An 18839-nucleotide genomic window follows, 5' to 3' on the forward strand; every position below is an offset into this window, starting at 1 on the left:
TACATCAGAATTTATAAATTACACGCGCTTGGTTCAGTTCGAGTAAACGATTTTCTTACCGTGCTATTTCCTTTTGTACGTCGCCTCCGATGGGGGACTATTTAAATATCACCAATGATTCTGATACGATGAACGACTACTTAGGGTGGGCTGATTCACACTGGGCGAGAGCCATTACTGGGATATTCACGTGGGCAGCATTATTCGTCACTTGCCACCAGGTAGGCGTTAACCGCCGCCATTTTGAAATATCCACTGGTGATTTGTGTCCTCGTTTGTGTCACTGTGTACAGTATTGTGGTTATAATGTGTTGAGTGTTATGTAGAGAAGAGCGCTGTTATAGGACAGCGTTCTCATGACGTTTGTGTGATTGAATTTCCGATTGTATTAAGTCACACCTTCCTGTGATCCATCTTAGATATTTCAGCACCTGCGACATTACACCGTCCCTGAACAACAGCTGTGGATTGTCAGGATATTGTTTATTGTACCCATTTATGGATTTTGTTCCTGGCTCAGTATACTGTTCCCACCGTATGCTGTATACTTCGACTCGATACGCAGTTGTTATGAAGGTAACTATGAAGTATTCACTTTGTCACATTACTTAAGTATTTTCACATCACAGCTTTTGTCATCTACAACTTTCTAAGACTGTGTATGGCTTACCTTGGGGGAGAGACTGCCATCTTAGCTGAAATCAATGGCAAGCCAATGAAGTAAGCAAAACATGTTAATTGAGTTGTAACGCCTTTTATGTAGTTGGTAACTGAAGGAGGTTGGTCATATATCACATCCATTATAACATTTCTGGTATTTGGCTTCATCATTAATGATGTTGTGGCATAAATTGTGTTGGTCAACAAATAGCACTTAATTTTGAGTGTTTTGTTTCACAAAAAGCTTAACATTGATAGGAGTTTGAGTGATTTACCTCTAAGCATGTCACTCCGGTGTACTTGTTCCAATAACGCTGTGCTGTTGAGAAACTAAAGTTGAATTTGTGTACAGAAAAGGTTGGGACATGTGTCGTATAATCCTATGATGTAGTGCTGTGTATGATCATCCAACATGAATATGGTACTATTATTATCAAGTCCTTTTAACACATTCAGGAGACTGTGTGCATGGTGTAGTGTTTGTTTCTTAGCTAGGTTAGCCACACAGAGTGTTGATTGGCTGAAATAGGGGATTTAGAAACTATTATTTCATGATATCAATTTGCACATTGGGTTATTGTATATCAATATTGAAGTGTAGGAGTTAAATGGGATGAAGTTTTCTTTGGGTGTTTAATGACAACCTCCTCTGATTTGTGTATATTTCATGATAAACATGTTAGGTGGTATAACATTTACTACGTTACTATATTTTTATGTTTTCAGTCGGACTTTTATGACATGTACATGTTGTCTACATAATGCTGTGTATTCGGTGGGTTTTCTTCGCTTCTGTAAGCAAGTACGTTTTTTTGTCTATCTACTCTGTTAAGTATGTAATGGTGTATTTTTGTCGATGTTTCAGGCTACGCTACAATTCTGTGTTGTGAAGCCGATTGCTGCTGTGATAACAATAATTCTTGAAGCGAATGGCAAATTTAACCAGGGCAACTGGAGGTAAGGTGGTACTTGGTTCACCTGTAGAAGGTCGTACCAAGAGTTAATAATAAGAGAGGAGAGTGTCTAACACTGTATAGGCCTGTAATAGATGATTGCGCAGAAGTTAAACGGCTTCCTTTCCGTGTAACGTACAGGCTTCTAGTATTTGTTCGTTTCCTTACCGCAATTAGTTTAGCCGCACCGTGATGAATCCTCGAGAATATTCAAAAACTGAACTAAAGACTGAGCTGTATGTACAGGGAACAGTGCTCCTTCAATTGGAGAATGCTCAAAGGTAGGGTAACATGGCGACGCAGTGAAAATTCGAAGCGATACTCCGCCTTTGGTTCAGTGTTTATTGGTTTCTCAGACGCTCTCCCCCAGAGTTATCTTCGAGGTTAACAGCCACACTTCTTTACGCAACAGAGCGATGCTTTTCGTGGTGAACTTGAACACCGAATTGAACGCACGCCCTTGTGTCTGGGATAGCCTTTGTGGTTAAATGCGAAAATATACTAGCCAGTCTGTCGTTGTGTGGAAAAGAAGCCGTTTAACTTCTGCGCAATCATCTGTTACAGGACTATACGGCGTTAGACACTCTCCTCTCTATATTATTAACTCTTGGTCGTACCCTTTAAGGATATGAGAATATTGTTCATAGCATACTGATACTATACACAAAATTTATGGCTTATTAATATGGGGTGGTCCTATTCCTGTTAATAATGTTGCTACAGTTACAGTTTTGTTACTGGTTGTTATAACTTGCTGAGTACTACGTAACTTGTAACCAAAACCTCTCTGGATATCGTAGCTGTTAATGAGCCATATTGGTTGCTTTAATTGTATAGTGTAAGAATACCGTATGTGGTCTCACTGTCTACTTACTGTAGTTTTGTGTGTGTACATACAGTACAAGTGTATGTTGTTTAGTCTCTGTTACATGTCACACACTATTAGTCAGGGTGTTATACTTTCTGTAACCTGTGTGTCATGCTCTATTACCAGTTGAGTTATGCTATGTCACTGTGTGAGCACTGCTATCATGTATGTGCCCTATGCATGTCTTCTTGCAGTAGTAGTGGCGTCTACCACATGAAATGGCATTTCTTTCTCATGCTGTTAGCACTGCTTAACTAGTCCATTTGCATTACTTTGCTGTTCCATTTACAATCCCATTTGGAGAGCACTAAGCCTTACTATTAAGTGAAAGGCCATGGCTGTGCATTTAAGGATTGAAAGTGAGGACTAGCATTAGGGGTGGGCAATATTTCATTAATATATTGAGAAATTCAATATTTTACTAATATCGATGTGCAAAAATGATATCGAGATACAGTACAATGTAACAAGCACAATGTGTTATAGACCGTATTCCAAATGACATCACACAAATTTTCTATTTGGTGGATTCTTATATTTTCTAGTATTATCACCAATGGCGATCAAGATTTCGAAGATTGATATAGAGGCTAACAAACTAGATATCAAGGCGAAATCACCAGATTTGGTTATTACAGGAAATTAAGAAACAATAGTTTTTCTTCTAAACTTTGAAAACCAACTGAAAATTTCTAACCCGACGTTAGAGAATAGATTTTATACCCTTACAACTAGAGGTGTTCCGATATAAGAAAACTAAACCGATCCGATACCGATACGATATGGATTAATCATTTTCAAACCGATACGATACCGATACGATACACCGATATAACTAAGTGTAGCTGTTTATGTTTGAAGAACCACATATGCCATGTTTAACTTTATTTTAGCTACTGAAGAAACTAGTGAAGACAGTATTAAGATTATTGGCTACGCTTGGTTACCCATGGTGGTGTGGCCTCTATTGACAGCTCAGACTATAAGGCACCCACAAATATTTTAATACATGCCCCTGCCAAGATTAGTCCGGCATTTTAATGGCTTGTAGAGATGGCTGGTTGTTTTATGCTGTGCTCTTGGTTCATCTTTTTGCTGTTTCCCCAGGCTCATCACTATGAGTGTTTGTTGTATGATTGGTAAGCTTTGTGACAACAAAACAGTAATTATCCATGTACTTAGATGGCTTCGTGTAACGTACTGCTTTTAGACAAGGGAGATAACTACTGTTTCCCGCCCTTGTTAGCTAAATAGTAGGGTTTATAATATGGCTTGATCATTGGACAGTGTCCTCAAGATAGTTCAGTTGTATATCGGTGTATCGTATCGGTTTTTAGCAGCAATATCGGCTCCCACCGATATAGTAGAAATGTCTATATCGGCCACATCGGTACACCTCTACTTACAACTGTACCTGTTAGTTTTAGGTCAATATCTTTTTCCTGGATTGAATAGCGATTTGAATCTTATTAAGCCCCATTGGAACTCTCACTCGAAATTGTTAGAATATCCCAAATAACCGCAGCCATTTTAATTATTTCGTGACGTCATTTGGAATACGGTCTATAGTTGCTGTTACCTTGGTAAGCATGACGCAACATCTAGTACTAAAAATCATGGGTACAGGTCAGGCATACAATACTACGTATTGACAACCAGCTGCACTGTACTATGAGCATACTTGGAATTTGAACAGGTGCAGGTCAGTTGATAAGGACTAGTTATGAGTTATTCAAGAGGTATTAGTACAGTAGTTATCGAGATACTGTGCCAACTCTCTCAGAGAGGTGAGATATTCATTCCTCCAATGCACCCAAAACTGCTTGTTGACTTGTGTCTTGTCTTCCCGTTTCCTTATCATACTTAAAATAAGGAAGTCTGGATCATCTATATCTTCTGGATCTTCTAGAGTATGAGGAATCATCTGTATTAGTATGAGGAATCATTTGTATTCTTCTACAGTACAGCAAATAGGATGTTATGAGAAGCTCGGGATCAGAGAGGTTGGAAGAAATATAGGTTAGAGGTCTGCTGTTTAACATGGTCCACTTCAACAATGATTGTTTCCAGCTGTTTCTGTGAGATAAAGGCTTGTCCCAATGTTTTCTTCACTGCTTGTTTTGTAAGTCCAATCATGCATTCCCAGAAGCCCCCATACCATGGGGCTCGTTTGGGAATGAACTCCCATGTAACATTCTGGTGTTCCAATGCTCCTTTCAAGATTTCGGATTGTAATAACTTCTGTATAGCCTCCACGGCGGCAAGATATGCAGATGCATTGTCAGAGATCATCTTGCATGGTGATTTTCAGCTAGAAAACCTTCTAAAAGCCAACAAGAATGTCTCGACAGTTAGGTCGCCCAAAGTGTACTGCTCTTGTTGCAGTGCATGTGAAAAGATAGGACTTTCTTCTCTTGTTCTCCTTCCTTGACAAATAAAGCTCCGGTAAAGTCCATACCAGTGATGGTAAAGGGTGGACTTCAGTGACTCTGATCTTTGGTAACGGTGGAGGGTCAGGGGCTCTGTATGGCTTTCCAGTGAGCTTCCTGCAGGGTACACAGCGTCTCAATAGACTCTTAGCACACTGTCGCATTGAGGGTATCCATTAACTTGGCGTACAACTGTAGTGGTTGTACTCACTCCTCCGTGTTGTAAGTTCTTATGTGTGTCCATTACAATCATTTGGGTGACGGGACTGGGCAGGAGGTAGGGAAACTTGCTGAGGTCTGTTGTTAGTGCATTTGTGTATTTGTCCTCCGCAACAGATTAACTTCTTGTCATCAATGAAATTCTAAGCTGTTTTATCAGGGGGGGGGGGGGGGGGGGGGCAGACACTTGGAAGATGTCTTGAGCAGGTAAGCAATTTCTTCTGGATAACTACAGTGTTGTACTGCAATGATCAAACGTCTACATGCATAAGATAACTATGAGCTAGTAAGAGGTCCGGAAAGTGGGAGTTGTAACTTGCGTAGATTATGGATAAAACGGTAAATGTAAGCAATAGTGGCCAATGGACAATTAAGGTGGCTGCACCGTGAAGCATCAACAATTGTCAGTATATCTGTTTGGTCTTTCAATAAAGGAATGGTAGTGCAGGGTACAAATTCTGCAGCTTTAGTTGCTACTATGTCAAGGATATTGGTTGGCGTCCATGTTGGCCAATTGGAAGTGTTCGATAACCACTGTGGACCATGCATCCATAACTCAGATGACTTCAATTGTTCCGTGGATATGCCTCTGGTGAGGAGATCTGCAGGATTGTTGGCCGAGGGTGTAAATGACCAATTGGTTGAAGAAAAATAAATTCTTGAGAATTTCTGTTACCCGTTGGTGTACAAAGGAGTTGGAATGGCCACCATTGTGTAACCAATGAAGTACAATTTGAGTATCTGTCCAGAGGTGTACTGGAATAAGGTTAAAGTAAGGCTTGAACAAATTTTACCACTCTGATAGCAGTGACAGCAGCCATCAGTTCCAGTTTCGGTAGAGTTAAAACCTTAATGGGAGCTATGCGGGTTTTGGACATGACAAAGGAGATGTTGTTACTGCAAAGATAAACAATCTCACTGTATGCCTTAGTGCTGGCTTCCGCAAATATACATATGTGATCAATAACTTTATCTGGTAGATGAGGGAAGTAGGCTCTTGGAAGAGTTACAGTAGGTTGGAAAGCTTAAGGATGTCGTCACGAATACTTAGCCATTTGTCTCTAAATTCTTCATGAAGTGGAGTGTCCCAAGAACGTTTCTGCTGCCATACTTCCTGTAATGGTATCTAGGCACGGATGGAAACTGGAGTAGCCCACCTTAGAGGATCAATATTTGTGATGAATCCTGAAGAACACTACGCTTGGATACTATATTACTAGAAGGCAGTGATTTGGAAGCCAGTGACGTTGTATCTGTACATGTATTCCAGAGAATACCAAGTATCTGAACAGTGGTATTGTGGTCTATGGTCTTATTGGCAGTGGCAATCTGCTTTAGTGTGGCACTGTTTGAAGCCCATGACCTTAGATAGAAATTACATGATATTCCATGCTTGGGTGTAGTATTGGACAAGTTGAGTGTCAGTGTCGTACCAGGATAGGATATTGTCAACATAGATATTGCATTGAACGTCTTCAGAAACAGATGACTGAAACTTGCATAAGTGTAGATCAATGGTGGCATGCAACATAAAGGGGGAACTGGCTGTACCAAAGGGAACAGATGCAAAACGAAAAATCTGAAAGCAACTGTCAAGGTTCTCAGGTTGCATTGGCCACAAAAAAACAAGTGAAATTTCTACCGTCTTCGTGGAATCTGATGTGAAGAAAGGCCTTTTCAATGTCTGTTGACAGTACATAATTGTGTAAACGAAAACGTAACAAAATGGGGCATAAATCATTCAATAAGGGAGGTCCCACCTCTAAGCAATCATTCAGGCTGGATGCAGAGGGACTCTCACTACAGCTGTAGCCATATACAATCTGAGTGGGAGTTATTTGAAAGTCCTTCTTGATGGGATGATGGGACAAGTAGTGAACCGATGGTTCAGGAGTAGAATGGGAAGGAATGTCATTGACCTTTTCAATAAAACCATGGCGTTCCTGATCCATTGTAATGTTGTCATACAGCTTCAGTAATTGTGGGCTTTGTCTTAACCTTGTGAACAGATTTTTAGTCCTTCTTTTACATGTGTTGTAATTCGATGGCAGATGTGGTTTGTCATCTTTCCAAAGAAATTAGCTGTATATGTACCATCTGGTAGCTGAGAGATGTTGTGAGACTGGTAGGATTTGAGAAAAACAGAACTAGAGTCTGTACCAATGGCTTCTATGGACCATAGTTTTTGCAAATCAATCCCTTTATTGTCAGCTGCAGTGGCAAGTTGAAGCAGGATAGACGTTAACAGTTTGGTAATGACAATGGTAGAGGTCCAGATAGAAGATAGCCAAGTCGAGATTGCTGTGCTGTAGGACCATTTCCTCTGATGATGTGGTCCTGTACAAATGACCAATAATATCGGTTCCAATTAGAATAGAGACTAGAAATTCATCACTGTCTGTAACAGGATTTGCAAGCTTCAACCCTTTGAAATGTGGTGTGTTGTCCAATTCTACTCGACAGGAATTCTGAATTATTTTTGGGACAACCAAGGACAGAAATAGGAACAAGATCACCAGTAAGTGTCTGTATCTGGGTAGTGACAACTCCTAATGTTTGAAACAATGGTGAGTCATTGCCAAATGAGGACAGGGCTACTTGTGTAGTGGTGGATGGCACAACGTGAAGTTAGTTTGCTAGTTGTGAACAATTAAATGAGTGTTGTGCTCCTTCGTCAAATAATATGTTAACATTCATCCTTGTATCACGACCAATAACAAGAGCTATAGCAGTCTTGAGTCAAACAGGAGTAGTATGGTGGGAAGCAGGTATGAGATACGATGCAAGCAACACTAGTGTAGCAGTAGTGGTAGGTGGAAGAACAGGTTGTGGTATAACTGGTGGATGTGTGACTTGAGATGTGTTCCTTGGTACATCAGTTCTGTGGTCACCATTGCACAAGCTTGTATGATGTTTCTGTTTGCAGTGTCTACATCGAAATTTGGAGCTACACTGGGAGACTTTATGTTTGGCAAGACAGTTAAAGCACAAGTGATTTTGTTTCACAATGTCCAATTGTTTTTAGTGGTCTGTTACAGTGGTACACTGATGGGCTACGTCCTGCTTTCTGCTCTCGATACGTGTACTGATCTGGGCCATGGGTCGAGCCATATGCATGGCCATGGGTTGAGCCATGGGTGGTGCAGCGTCACTTATTCGAGATTTATACATCTTAAAATACTTGAACTGACTGAGCTAGCTAGGGCCGAGAACTTGCTGCACTTAGTAAGAAGTTCGTATCTAATGGGTGTGAGTGATACAGGTGAAGTAAAGTAGGATGGGATTGAGTCAAGTGTTGGGAGTGTGAGTGATGGGTTTGATACAATAGTACTAGGAGTTCCAGAGCTAGCATATACCACTGGTGTATCACTAATGACATTTGCTACAGGTGTATCATGTGCAGTACATAACACTGGGGTGCCACTGACAGTTATGACGGTGCATCACATGAACTTGTTGGTAATGTGCTAGCTACATCACTCACATTCTTGTGATCTGATTTTTGCATTGTAACTTCATAATCTTCACCTGATCCTTGCTGTGAAGGAGTAGTAGGAGGTTGTAGCTGGAATAGTTCCACACGTTTATTCAACTCATTGACTTTCTCTAATGTGATGTCTTGTAACTCCTCTGAAGCATCTTGTATAAGACCAAGAATCTGCTGATCAAGCTTCACAATCTGTTCTTTCGTCTTCTCTAGCTGGGCAACTGCGGTGTTGAGATCGGTTATCGTTCGCTAGAGTTCCTTCTACCTTGTTGAAGATTCTAGTCACATGGGAGCGGTATGCTCTTCGTGAGGTCTGGAGACGAGTTACCTCCTCCATTGTTTGTCCATTTCTCTTTGTATCAGTAATGTGATGTCTTTAGTTAAATATGATATCGATTGAATGCGGGCATTCCTAACAACGTTGCTAGCAAACAAATTAACTACTGCTCTATTATAATTAGTGTTTATCACCAAACTACAATCGTTTCTTCATGAGTTTAGACTGCTTCGAAGGCATTTCTTGCTAGGTCATTCGCGAATGTGTCTATCTTGAGCATCGCAAGTGTACAATGGTGTTTGTATTTTTACGGCTGCTCATACGTCACAAACCACAACCAACACCTTGTCGTTGTGTCATAAATTCATGATACACCCTTCTACAGTGGTTTATGATAGTCTCCTCAGTATGCATATTATGAACACACAACAGGCGAGTTGAATCGTTCTTTGAGGTGAAAAGTGTTGCAGTGTTTTTGATAATAAAGAAAGTGTTATACATTGATGGAGACAGGTAAAGTTGGACAGTTCCCATACGTGGCATGGTGGACATAGTGCATATACCGTATTTGACCGGTTAATATCTGCAGCTACTATAACTTTCAACAAGCAAAACCCTGCGGCTTGTGTGGCAGCAGCCTGCAGTGTTTATATGGATTCACGAGTGACTGACCTTGTTTAATCATCTCTTATCCGAGGGCAGCTCTTATTACAATAATTTTAGGCTGTGAAGCGGCTACTATCCGGAGGCGGCTATTATACGAGCTGCGGCTATTAACCGGTCAAATACGGTATACATGCGCCACAGGTGTAGAATTGATTGCGCTATAAGTAAACTGTAAGACTTTTTCTTTACATAATGTGAATCATTAATAGATGTCACTTTGTGTTACATCATATATAACCAGCAAGTTAACCCATTACCCATTCATAAATGATCTTGACATTTTCGGTCTCTTAATACATGTTGCAACAGGACAAAGAACTATGTACTTAGTAACCATATGAAATACTACGGAATATTTACAAAGATGTCTTAATATTCCAAAGACCCCCAATGTATTTTATTGTAATGATCTGGTTTTCCTTATACTGCAGCAATGTATTAAATGAAAAAATGGTGCTAGGCGTTTGAGGCATACAGCAAAATGCATGTCCTTATACTGATTACTAAGAAGTAATGTACCTGTTTGCGTAGTTTTCAAATTTGTTCTGCCTGTAACACAGCCATACACATAGAGAATGATGTGTAAAGCTTACCTACATGTACAACCAATCTGCTTACTTCAACTGTTGGAGGCATGGTTCAGTAATTTTTGTGTTATTCTTACATGATAGGACACACAATGTTGTGCTTCCGTGAATCAATATTTTGCACTGTCAGTGACAAGAAATTGGTCACAAAGGAGGACAAAGGTAAGTCCATGAAACTTGTATTGTTCACACTGTGGTTTTGGCACACCACATGTTGTGACTGCTCAGGCCGAAGCAGTGTCATACAGTAAAAAATATAGCATGTCAGTACCACTGTTTTTTTCTGCTTGGATGCTATGACTGCTTTATTAGAGTATTGACTGTTCTATTTGAGTATATTGATCTTGCATATAGACACCTCTGGTAGTGCAGGGCCATAGCCAGACTTTTTTATCTTGGTTGGTTCTTTTACAAGAAAAGTGGGCCTTTATATATGACATGATTCAGATTATATTATGGTGTGCGCACCCAGCATGCCTTTGCATGTTGAAACTAGGGGGGTCTGGGGGCATGCCCCCCCAGGAAATTTTTTGAAAAGATACTATTTAGTGGCATTTCAGTCAATAAAAATAACAATTTTTTAGGTAAGCTGAAGACCAGCTGTATGGATGATATCTGGAAAAATATCTCTACTGCTACTGTAATTATACCGTCTGCACATGCATGTGTCTAAATAGCTGTAATATATTGGAATGTCACGGTGAATAAGAATGGAAAGATTAAGCACTCTGCCATGATCAACAGGGGCAGTGGAGCAGAACAAAGGGATGAAATTTAGACATTGCATGGAGTTGAAGCATGGATGCTATTTGTGAGCTCTGCATGGAGGGGCTTGTCCACCAAAATCTTATATTTTAACGAAAGCTTGGTTTAGACAATCTACATGTAGCTTTTAAAATGTAATTGTGACTGTTCTATTAGAGTGGTTGACTGCTCTATTAGAGTATCTCGATCTTGCATTGCATTTAATACAAGCACTGAATGAGTTACTCGGAGTACTTAATTTAGTATCTTATTAGTGGTAACTAGTAAACTGTAGCTAATGGACTTTTGCTCCTGAGAATTTGGACTTGTATACTAAAATTGTGGACCTTTTGTTTAAATTATAGACCTTTTTACTAAAATTGTGGACCTTTTTACTGAATTTGTGGACCTTTTTTCCAAGAGGGCGGTTCTTCAGAACCCCCCCTGGCTACGGGCTTGTAGTGCACCAGAATTCTTTGGTTAAGTCCCACTCCTAGATACGCCATTACACGTTGGTCCATAAAACACTCTGCACGACAGGTTTTCTTTTTTGTTAACTGATATATTAATGGCAAATAGATCCCCAAAACTCCAATATTAAACTAATGCTTTAGCACTCATGGCATAGTCAAGAGACCTCATATCAAACCAGGTACAACAACTTATTCATCGTATATAATACCTTGGTCACAGTGCCCATGGAATATATCTAGTGCCTACTGCTATACATATTAGGTACAATGTTTGTACTGGGCATTAGAGTAACTGCAACACTGTGCATTTTGCATGAAGCAGGTTGTAAATCAGATTTCAACCACAGGGAAGAGCAAATTCAGAGCAGTCACCAAATGTTCACACCGTTAAACACTCTATTAGAGCAGTTTAAGATAACAGTTTCCCTAAGGGTACAGTTGTGGCATAGTAGAGCACAACTGAGCTGAATTAAAGTGTAGAAAACTTCAGAGCATTACTCAAAGCATAACAGACACTTTTACAAGTGTCCAGGCCCAGTATTTTGTAGAAGGGTAAAGGTTTTGGTGCCAGGAAGTAGTGTAATAGCAAGAGTTAATAATAAGAGAGGAGATTGTCTAACGCTGTATAGGCCTGTAATAGATCATTGCGCAGAAGTTAAATGGCTTCCTTTCCGTGTAACGTATAGGCCTCTAGTATTTGTTCGTTTCCTAACCGCAATTAGTTTAGCCGCACCGTGATGAATCCTCGAGAATATTCGAAGACTGAACTAAAGACTGAGCTGGTATGTACAGGGAACAGTGCTCCTTCAATTGAAGAATGCTCAAAGGTAGGATAACATGGCGAAGCAGTAAAAATTCGAAGCGATACTCCGCCTTTGGTTCAGTGTTTATTGGTTTCTCAGACGCTCTCCCCCAGAGTTATCTTCGAGGTTAACAGCCACACTTCTTAAGCAACAGAGCAATGCTCTTCGTGGTGAACTTGAATATCGAGTTGAACACACGCCCTTGTGTCTGGGATAGTCTTTGTGGTTATATACTAGCCAGTCTGTATGTTACGCGGAAAAGAAGCCGTTTAATTTCTGTGCAATCATCTATTACAGGACTATACGGTGTTAGACACTCTCCTCTCTTATTATTAACTCTTGGTAATAGTGTGCATGTACCTTTGGCTGATATGGATCTACTGTACTCATGTACATTTCACTAGACAACTTCTTTTCACCAGGAAGTGTGTGTTTGCATGATTAATAGATTATTCAATTAATCTAGATATTTGTCACAAATCGATTTTACATCTTGTCATGTAGCAAACACCAATGTTTTAATTTGTGCATCTGGGGCGCCAACAACATAATTTGTCTACTAGTGGTTTTCAATTAATGCTCTGTTGTGTTATGTACACATGGCAGGTGTAATGGCTGGTAGTCAGCATGTAGCAGGTGTAAAGGTCAGGAGCAAGGGAGCATGGCAGCTGAAATAACCAACAGTAAGCTTGTGGCAGGTGAAATGGCCAGTAGTGAAAACAAGCGTGACAGAGACAGTGCTACCAGATCTATGATTAATGCTGTTAATTTAATTTTAAAGCCAAGGAGCACTATATTACCTGCCTGGTCTTATTTTGGTTATGTTCCTGGTGGTGGCAGTAAGCCCAAGGATCTACAGAAGCCTGAGAATGTTTATTTAGTATTTCAGGAAACATTGTTACCAATAAACGATCCTTTGCTAAACCCTGAAAAGGTCAACATGTTAGCCTTTTTAGCTACTTATGTACCATGCTACAACTATCACTTACACAATATTACAAATATCGAGATTAAATCGAAAATCTAGATTATTTGGCTTCAAATATCTAGATTACTAAAAATGCAATATCGCCCACACTAGTTGAGCGTAAATGAGTCCCTGTAACATGCCAAACTTCTTTTCCAGGGGTACACATACAGTATGTATTATGTGTACATATGCTAGTGTGATGTCACTTGCCACATTGTATGGCATACATCCACCACTGTGTCATGTCAATGCTGCAGTACAGTCTGTCACTGTGTCTGACACATTGTATGGTACTGTTTCTTTGTGTGTACAGTGGAACCTCTCTTAACAAACTCCCCGAATTAAGGATACAATAGAAAAAACCTCCATAATCAGGATAAAAATTATGGTCCCAACAGGTCTGATTAATCGTTTTTTTTGTTTGTTTGTTTACCTCTAAAAGAGGGAAACCTCTATATTACAGCAAAAAGTAGCTGAAAATTCTTGGTCCCAAAATGTCTGTAATAAAGAGGTTCCACTGTAATGTGTGTGTCTGTCGTCTGTGTGTGTGCACATGTCGCATTGTATGGAGTTACTTTGTGACGTTATATTGTCTGACTGTCACTACATGTGCATGTCACATTCTCCTATACTGGTACTATCTCCATGTATTTTTTACTGTAGTCCTCACTATGGCTATTTCTACCTGAACATCGTGTACAATCTCTCAATATCACTGGCCATGTATGGCCTACTGCTGTTCTACACTGCCACTCGTGAGATGCTGTACAAGTATCACCCAGTACTGAAATTCTTTACTGTCAAGTCCATTGTATTCCTCTCCTTTTGGCAAGGTGAACTACTAATCAACACTAACTTGTAAGTATTTATGTATTTGTTATGTAGGATTTCTGCTTAGCGCTTTGATGTGGGCGGGCTCAATTGAAGGAGCAGAATCTGCCACTCTCTATCAGAACTTTCTTATCACAATTGAGATGTTTATTGCTGCCATTTTGTTACTCATCGCTTTTCCACACAAGCAGTATGTAGACCAGCAGACAGGTAAATATGGGAAGGGAATTCCCATGCAGAGGATTGCCGGTCATTTAAAGGACACCATCAACCCTCACGATGTTGTGAATGATGCCATACAAAATTTCTCAATGGTATACCAGAAGTACGCTAAACAAGAACAGGTTGATGAAGATGAGGTGTACGCAGATGAGCAGGTCATTTACGACAAGAATGGCACCATAAATAACCGGAAAAGAAGTCTCCAACATCATGACAGTTTTACAGTGGGCAACGAAAAGGCCACACTGCTGAACAGTGATGACAATGAAGATGATGATGACTAAATGTATATCTTTGCTGAGCCAATACAATGTAGTGTTACAGTATATGTATATCAGTACAGTGCAGTGTTTATAGTAGCCATGGCCTTCATACAGTTATAAATATGTTTAATCATATAGTACGATTGTACAGGGACCACAAAGGTATGACATGGCCCATGAAAAAAACATCGCCCAAAAACCAGCCTCTTTTTTACCTGACGACAATGAGGCAGTATTGGGTAAGCCCAAACAAGCCTTTAATTGACCCAAAATGCTTTCAGCAAGTTGCTATGACTTTTTTTTAAGTTATAGCTAAAACGGAATTTTGTACTGAATGACTGATGCCTTCAGACAAGCATAAACCTCTAAGCTACCAAGGGCGGATCCAGAGGGGGGCTAAAGTTCCCTTTTAGGCTTTACTTGATCAATATACTGAGGATTATAATGAAAATTTCTCTTAGCATAATTATATGATTGCTAACAATACAAATACTCATAAACCCACCTTTAAACATCTATCTAAGACATTATCACTGGATTTATGCCAAAGGTTATGAAATAAGGACCCGGATCAGCATTGGAGGTGTACAAGATTGAGATACTCTAATAGAGCAGTCACCTAACTACTCTAATAGAACATTCAGCAATTTTATTAAGCTTTTCAGCATGGGTACAATGCAATACAAAATAGTGCAATTACAGCAACAAAAAAAGAAAAATCAGTCCATGCTGAGGGTCCACTAGCTAGTAGCTATCAGTGCTAGTGGCCTAAGTACAGTAAGTACATCTTATTACAGTAAGTAAATTAGTTAAATAATGTTAAGTTAGGTTATTATATAAAGACTTGTTAACTAGCTATAGACACTACAGTTTATCAAAATTAGGAGGTTTGGGGTGCTTATTACAAGGACAAAGAAATGGAAAAGTACGTGTATTGGTAGGATCAAAAGTTTGCTCAAAATGATTCCATAGGAAATTTATTATAGACAAAATTTAATGGTAGGGATACTAAGATCACAATCAACTACAGGTAGTGCATTCCATATTCTAGCAATTCTATTAAAGTTGTTAAGTCATTAATATTGAAACAATCTGATGGAAATTTGATAGACTTGATAAGGAAGACTACATTGATGTCAAGAGTGTACATTAGCGGTAAGATCTTAAGCTTTACCAAATGGGTTTTATAGTCACTTGAGTAATCGTTCAATATGAACTTGCACGTTGTTGAATTTGTTCAATTAAGTAATATCTTTTATCAGGTGTGGCTTCCACAAATACTGCAGAACAATAGTTGAGAATGGACTAATAAAATCAGTATAGAGGTGCTCCTTTGCTTCTACATGACTATTTGAAGAGAAAGATCAGTGTAGTAGACCTAACATTTTGTAGGCTTTGCTAAGAATATCAGTAGTGAGCTTCCCACGATAATTTGGAGGAAATCATTATTCCTAAGTCTTTGTGAGTATATATCAGTTTTAGAGATGGTACTAAATATCGAATAGAGTAAATTGTGTCTTAGATAAATTGAACAGTAAATTTGTGTCAACACTCCAAATATTAAGTAAGTTGAGATCTTCTTGCAGTTGAATAGAGTCTATTATATCCACAATAGTCTTGTAGCATTTAGTGTACATGTCATCAGCAAATAATACTAGTATAGAAGAAAGAACTTGCTGAGGAAGATTGTTTATATAAATGAGGACCTAGCACACTTCTCTGCAGAACACCAGATAACACTGGAAGAAAATCTGAATATTTGTTGTTTATCTTAACAAATTGTTTTTGGTGCAATAAACAGTGTCAGAACCATAGCCATAGGTTTCTAGCAATACCAATTGACTTTAATTTTAAAAGAAGCTGATTATGAGATACACTATCAAATTCCTTTTGAAGTCCAAGTATATTATATCAGTTTGTTGGGGAGTATTTATAATGCTATTAGAAATAATAAGAAGTTGTTGGATAACAGATCTGTTTTTCAGGAAGCCAAATTGTGAACAAGAAAGGTGTTTGTGGGCGTGTCCAATAATTTTGTCGTAAATCAGTTGCTCAAGAACTTTTGATGAATTATAATGATATCGGCCGATAGTTGGTAACTGATGTTTTATCACCGGACTTGAAAATAGGGACAATGCAATGAATGCACCATTCTGAAGGCAAAGTATGTTGTCGAAGGATGAGATTGTACAGGTAATGGAAAGGTTTGTAAAGCAATACAGCGCAGCCCTTCAGGACTTTAGCTCCAATATCATCTATTCCCACAGTTTTACAAGGGTTGTGTGAGTTTAGAGCTTGAAATGTGTCGTGTTCAGAGGTAGTTATGGAGACAAATTCCATAGCAGAACCAACTATTAGGCCGTGCAAAGTTAATTATATGTTTCTGGTCCTACCAATTCCCCAAAATTGACCAGGTGACCAGGATTTTTTATTTATTTATTAACTTTTGGATGTGGTACACTACATTTGACAATATATAAAATTATAGGGGAAAACAAAGTTAATGTATAAAGTTATAGCATCTTTATAAGAAAAGGGTGTTTATAGGACATGAATACCTTTCAACAGAGTATGGTGATTGCACAATTCATTTGGCAAATAGATAACCAGGAAGGGAACCAGAAACATATAAATAACTTTTTGTGGCCTTAATGCACAATACACTACTACTGTACTTACTTAATACAGATCATTAACTGTCACAGACACCATCATTACCTAAGAATGCAGTGGGAGAGGTAACGTGGAGTACCATTAGGTGACTAAGTGCCTTTAATATATTCTGTGTCACTGGCCACGAAGCAATAAATTCAATTGTTTTAAGAATAAAATGGAAAACACTGCAAAAATTATGCATGATTGATATTGTTATCTTAGTGATTCAGCTCTAGATTAAGTGATGGTATATGGACTTATAAACATTATTTTTATCGGTCATCATAATCATTTTACACCATATATGCAACTGGCTACCTTGTAACTATCTTTGCACAGAACCATGTAGCAAACAAGCATCACCACAAAAGAATATGCTCCAATTCCCCTTCTATGTCTTCTTTAAGCAGCAATATTCATACAATTTGTCCTTTTGGAATAACTTAAGCATAGTAGGCAGGGGGGACTACAGGCCAGCAGTCATCTTAATGAAACATCAATAAGCTTTCCCCTTCAGTAATTGATCCCCTTTTACAAGATTATTTCCTTCTGTAGGCACTTATAGAGCCATCAAATAAGTAAGATGTATATTTTAAGAGTGTGGAAGACAAACTTGCTCTTTGGTCAACTGATCACTGTTGAAGAACAGTTAGCTACACGGACAACAAAGTTGAAGTATACACTATACTTGCATAGTATATACTATGGGTTGAAGTAACATCATCTGCATTACTGCATAACATTTCACTGAATGCTCAGCAGAAGTCGGATTGGAGGGTTTCCATTTGATTTTACTAACAACTGGTCTGCTCCAGTTTTTGATTTCCGACTATCTTTTGTCTGCTCCATAGTCACAAGTGGTCACAAGTTTCCAGGAATGTCATGGCCTACTGGGATGTTCATGACTAAAACAGGTCTTCAGCTTTTGCCACCATCTCGCCCAGATGTCATAGGCTCTCCTGACACTACATTTGCTGGTTCTCGCAATGGCTTATCTGCTTTGCTTTGGTGGACCTACATCAGCACCCACAGTTATGATAAACACTTGGAGGAAGTCCTTGACTGTCTAAAATTAATAGAGTACACTGAAAAAGAGCTGGAGAAGGTTGAGAGGGAAATTGGAAGAAATATATGGATTGCCCGCACTCCCTCAGCTTTGTGTGTTTGTTTCAGGAAACCAAATGATGACATTGTGTATAAGTACATATTAGCAAGTGAAGGAGTTTACTATGGTAATGAATTACGCCTGTACACTCATATGCACATAATGAAAGGTGTTAACAAAGAGAAGATAGACAGCTTGATGAAGAACTATACGTAAACCAGGTATCTTCCCAGAAGACAAACCTATAGCAACACCACTGAGCATTGAAGCAACTATTACAACAGTGGTCAGGTTAAAGAGATGGGTGGGCATTGCAAAGCAGAATCTTTACAATGGTATGGCTATTGGAAAAGATCAAGCAGGCATTATAAAGGGTATCAAACCACTGTCAAATTGGCCTCGTCAAGGTCGTGGTTTTAAGTGATCATTAGCTACTTATAAGGTCATCGTTAAAGTAGTGTATTGTAGAATGTAATGGTATATTTCTATTAAAGGAAATATTTTAGTATGTATATTACAAAGAAATTATTATACATAATTACCATACACAGTTTGTAGCTGTTACACATGGCACATAGAAAAATGTCAACACCATATATGCAAAGGTCTGTTGATAACTTTTTGATC

At 39.0% G+C, this 18839-nt stretch overlaps 2 protein-coding genes across 2 annotated transcripts; both read left to right on the plus strand.

Annotated features, from left to right (window-relative positions):
* The first annotated feature begins 4 nt into the window (after positions 1–4).
* LOC136251194 (transmembrane protein 184B-like) lies at positions 5–14590 on the plus strand. Its single transcript, XM_066043583.1, has 7 exons — positions 5–221; positions 420–576; positions 630–720; positions 1387–1462; positions 1526–1617; positions 13800–13969; positions 14022–14590. The coding sequence occupies exons 1-7, from the start codon at positions 90–92 to the stop codon at positions 14471–14473; spliced, it is 1170 nt and encodes a 389-aa protein (XP_065899655.1). The 5' UTR covers positions 5–89; the 3' UTR covers positions 14474–14590.
* A 3268-nt stretch (positions 14591–17858) lies between these two features.
* LOC136248540 (histidine decarboxylase-like) lies at positions 17859–18428 on the plus strand. The gene has a single exon (XM_066040311.1). It carries the CDS (start codon positions 17859–17861, stop codon positions 18426–18428), a length of 570 nt encoding a protein of 189 aa, XP_065896383.1.
* Positions 18429–18839: the final 411 nt, after the last annotated feature.

Source organism: Dysidea avara, chromosome 3 (assembly GCF_963678975.1).
Source record: "Dysidea avara chromosome 3, odDysAvar1.4, whole genome shotgun sequence".
NCBI classification, from domain to species: domain Eukaryota; kingdom Metazoa; phylum Porifera; class Demospongiae; order Dictyoceratida; family Dysideidae; genus Dysidea; species Dysidea avara.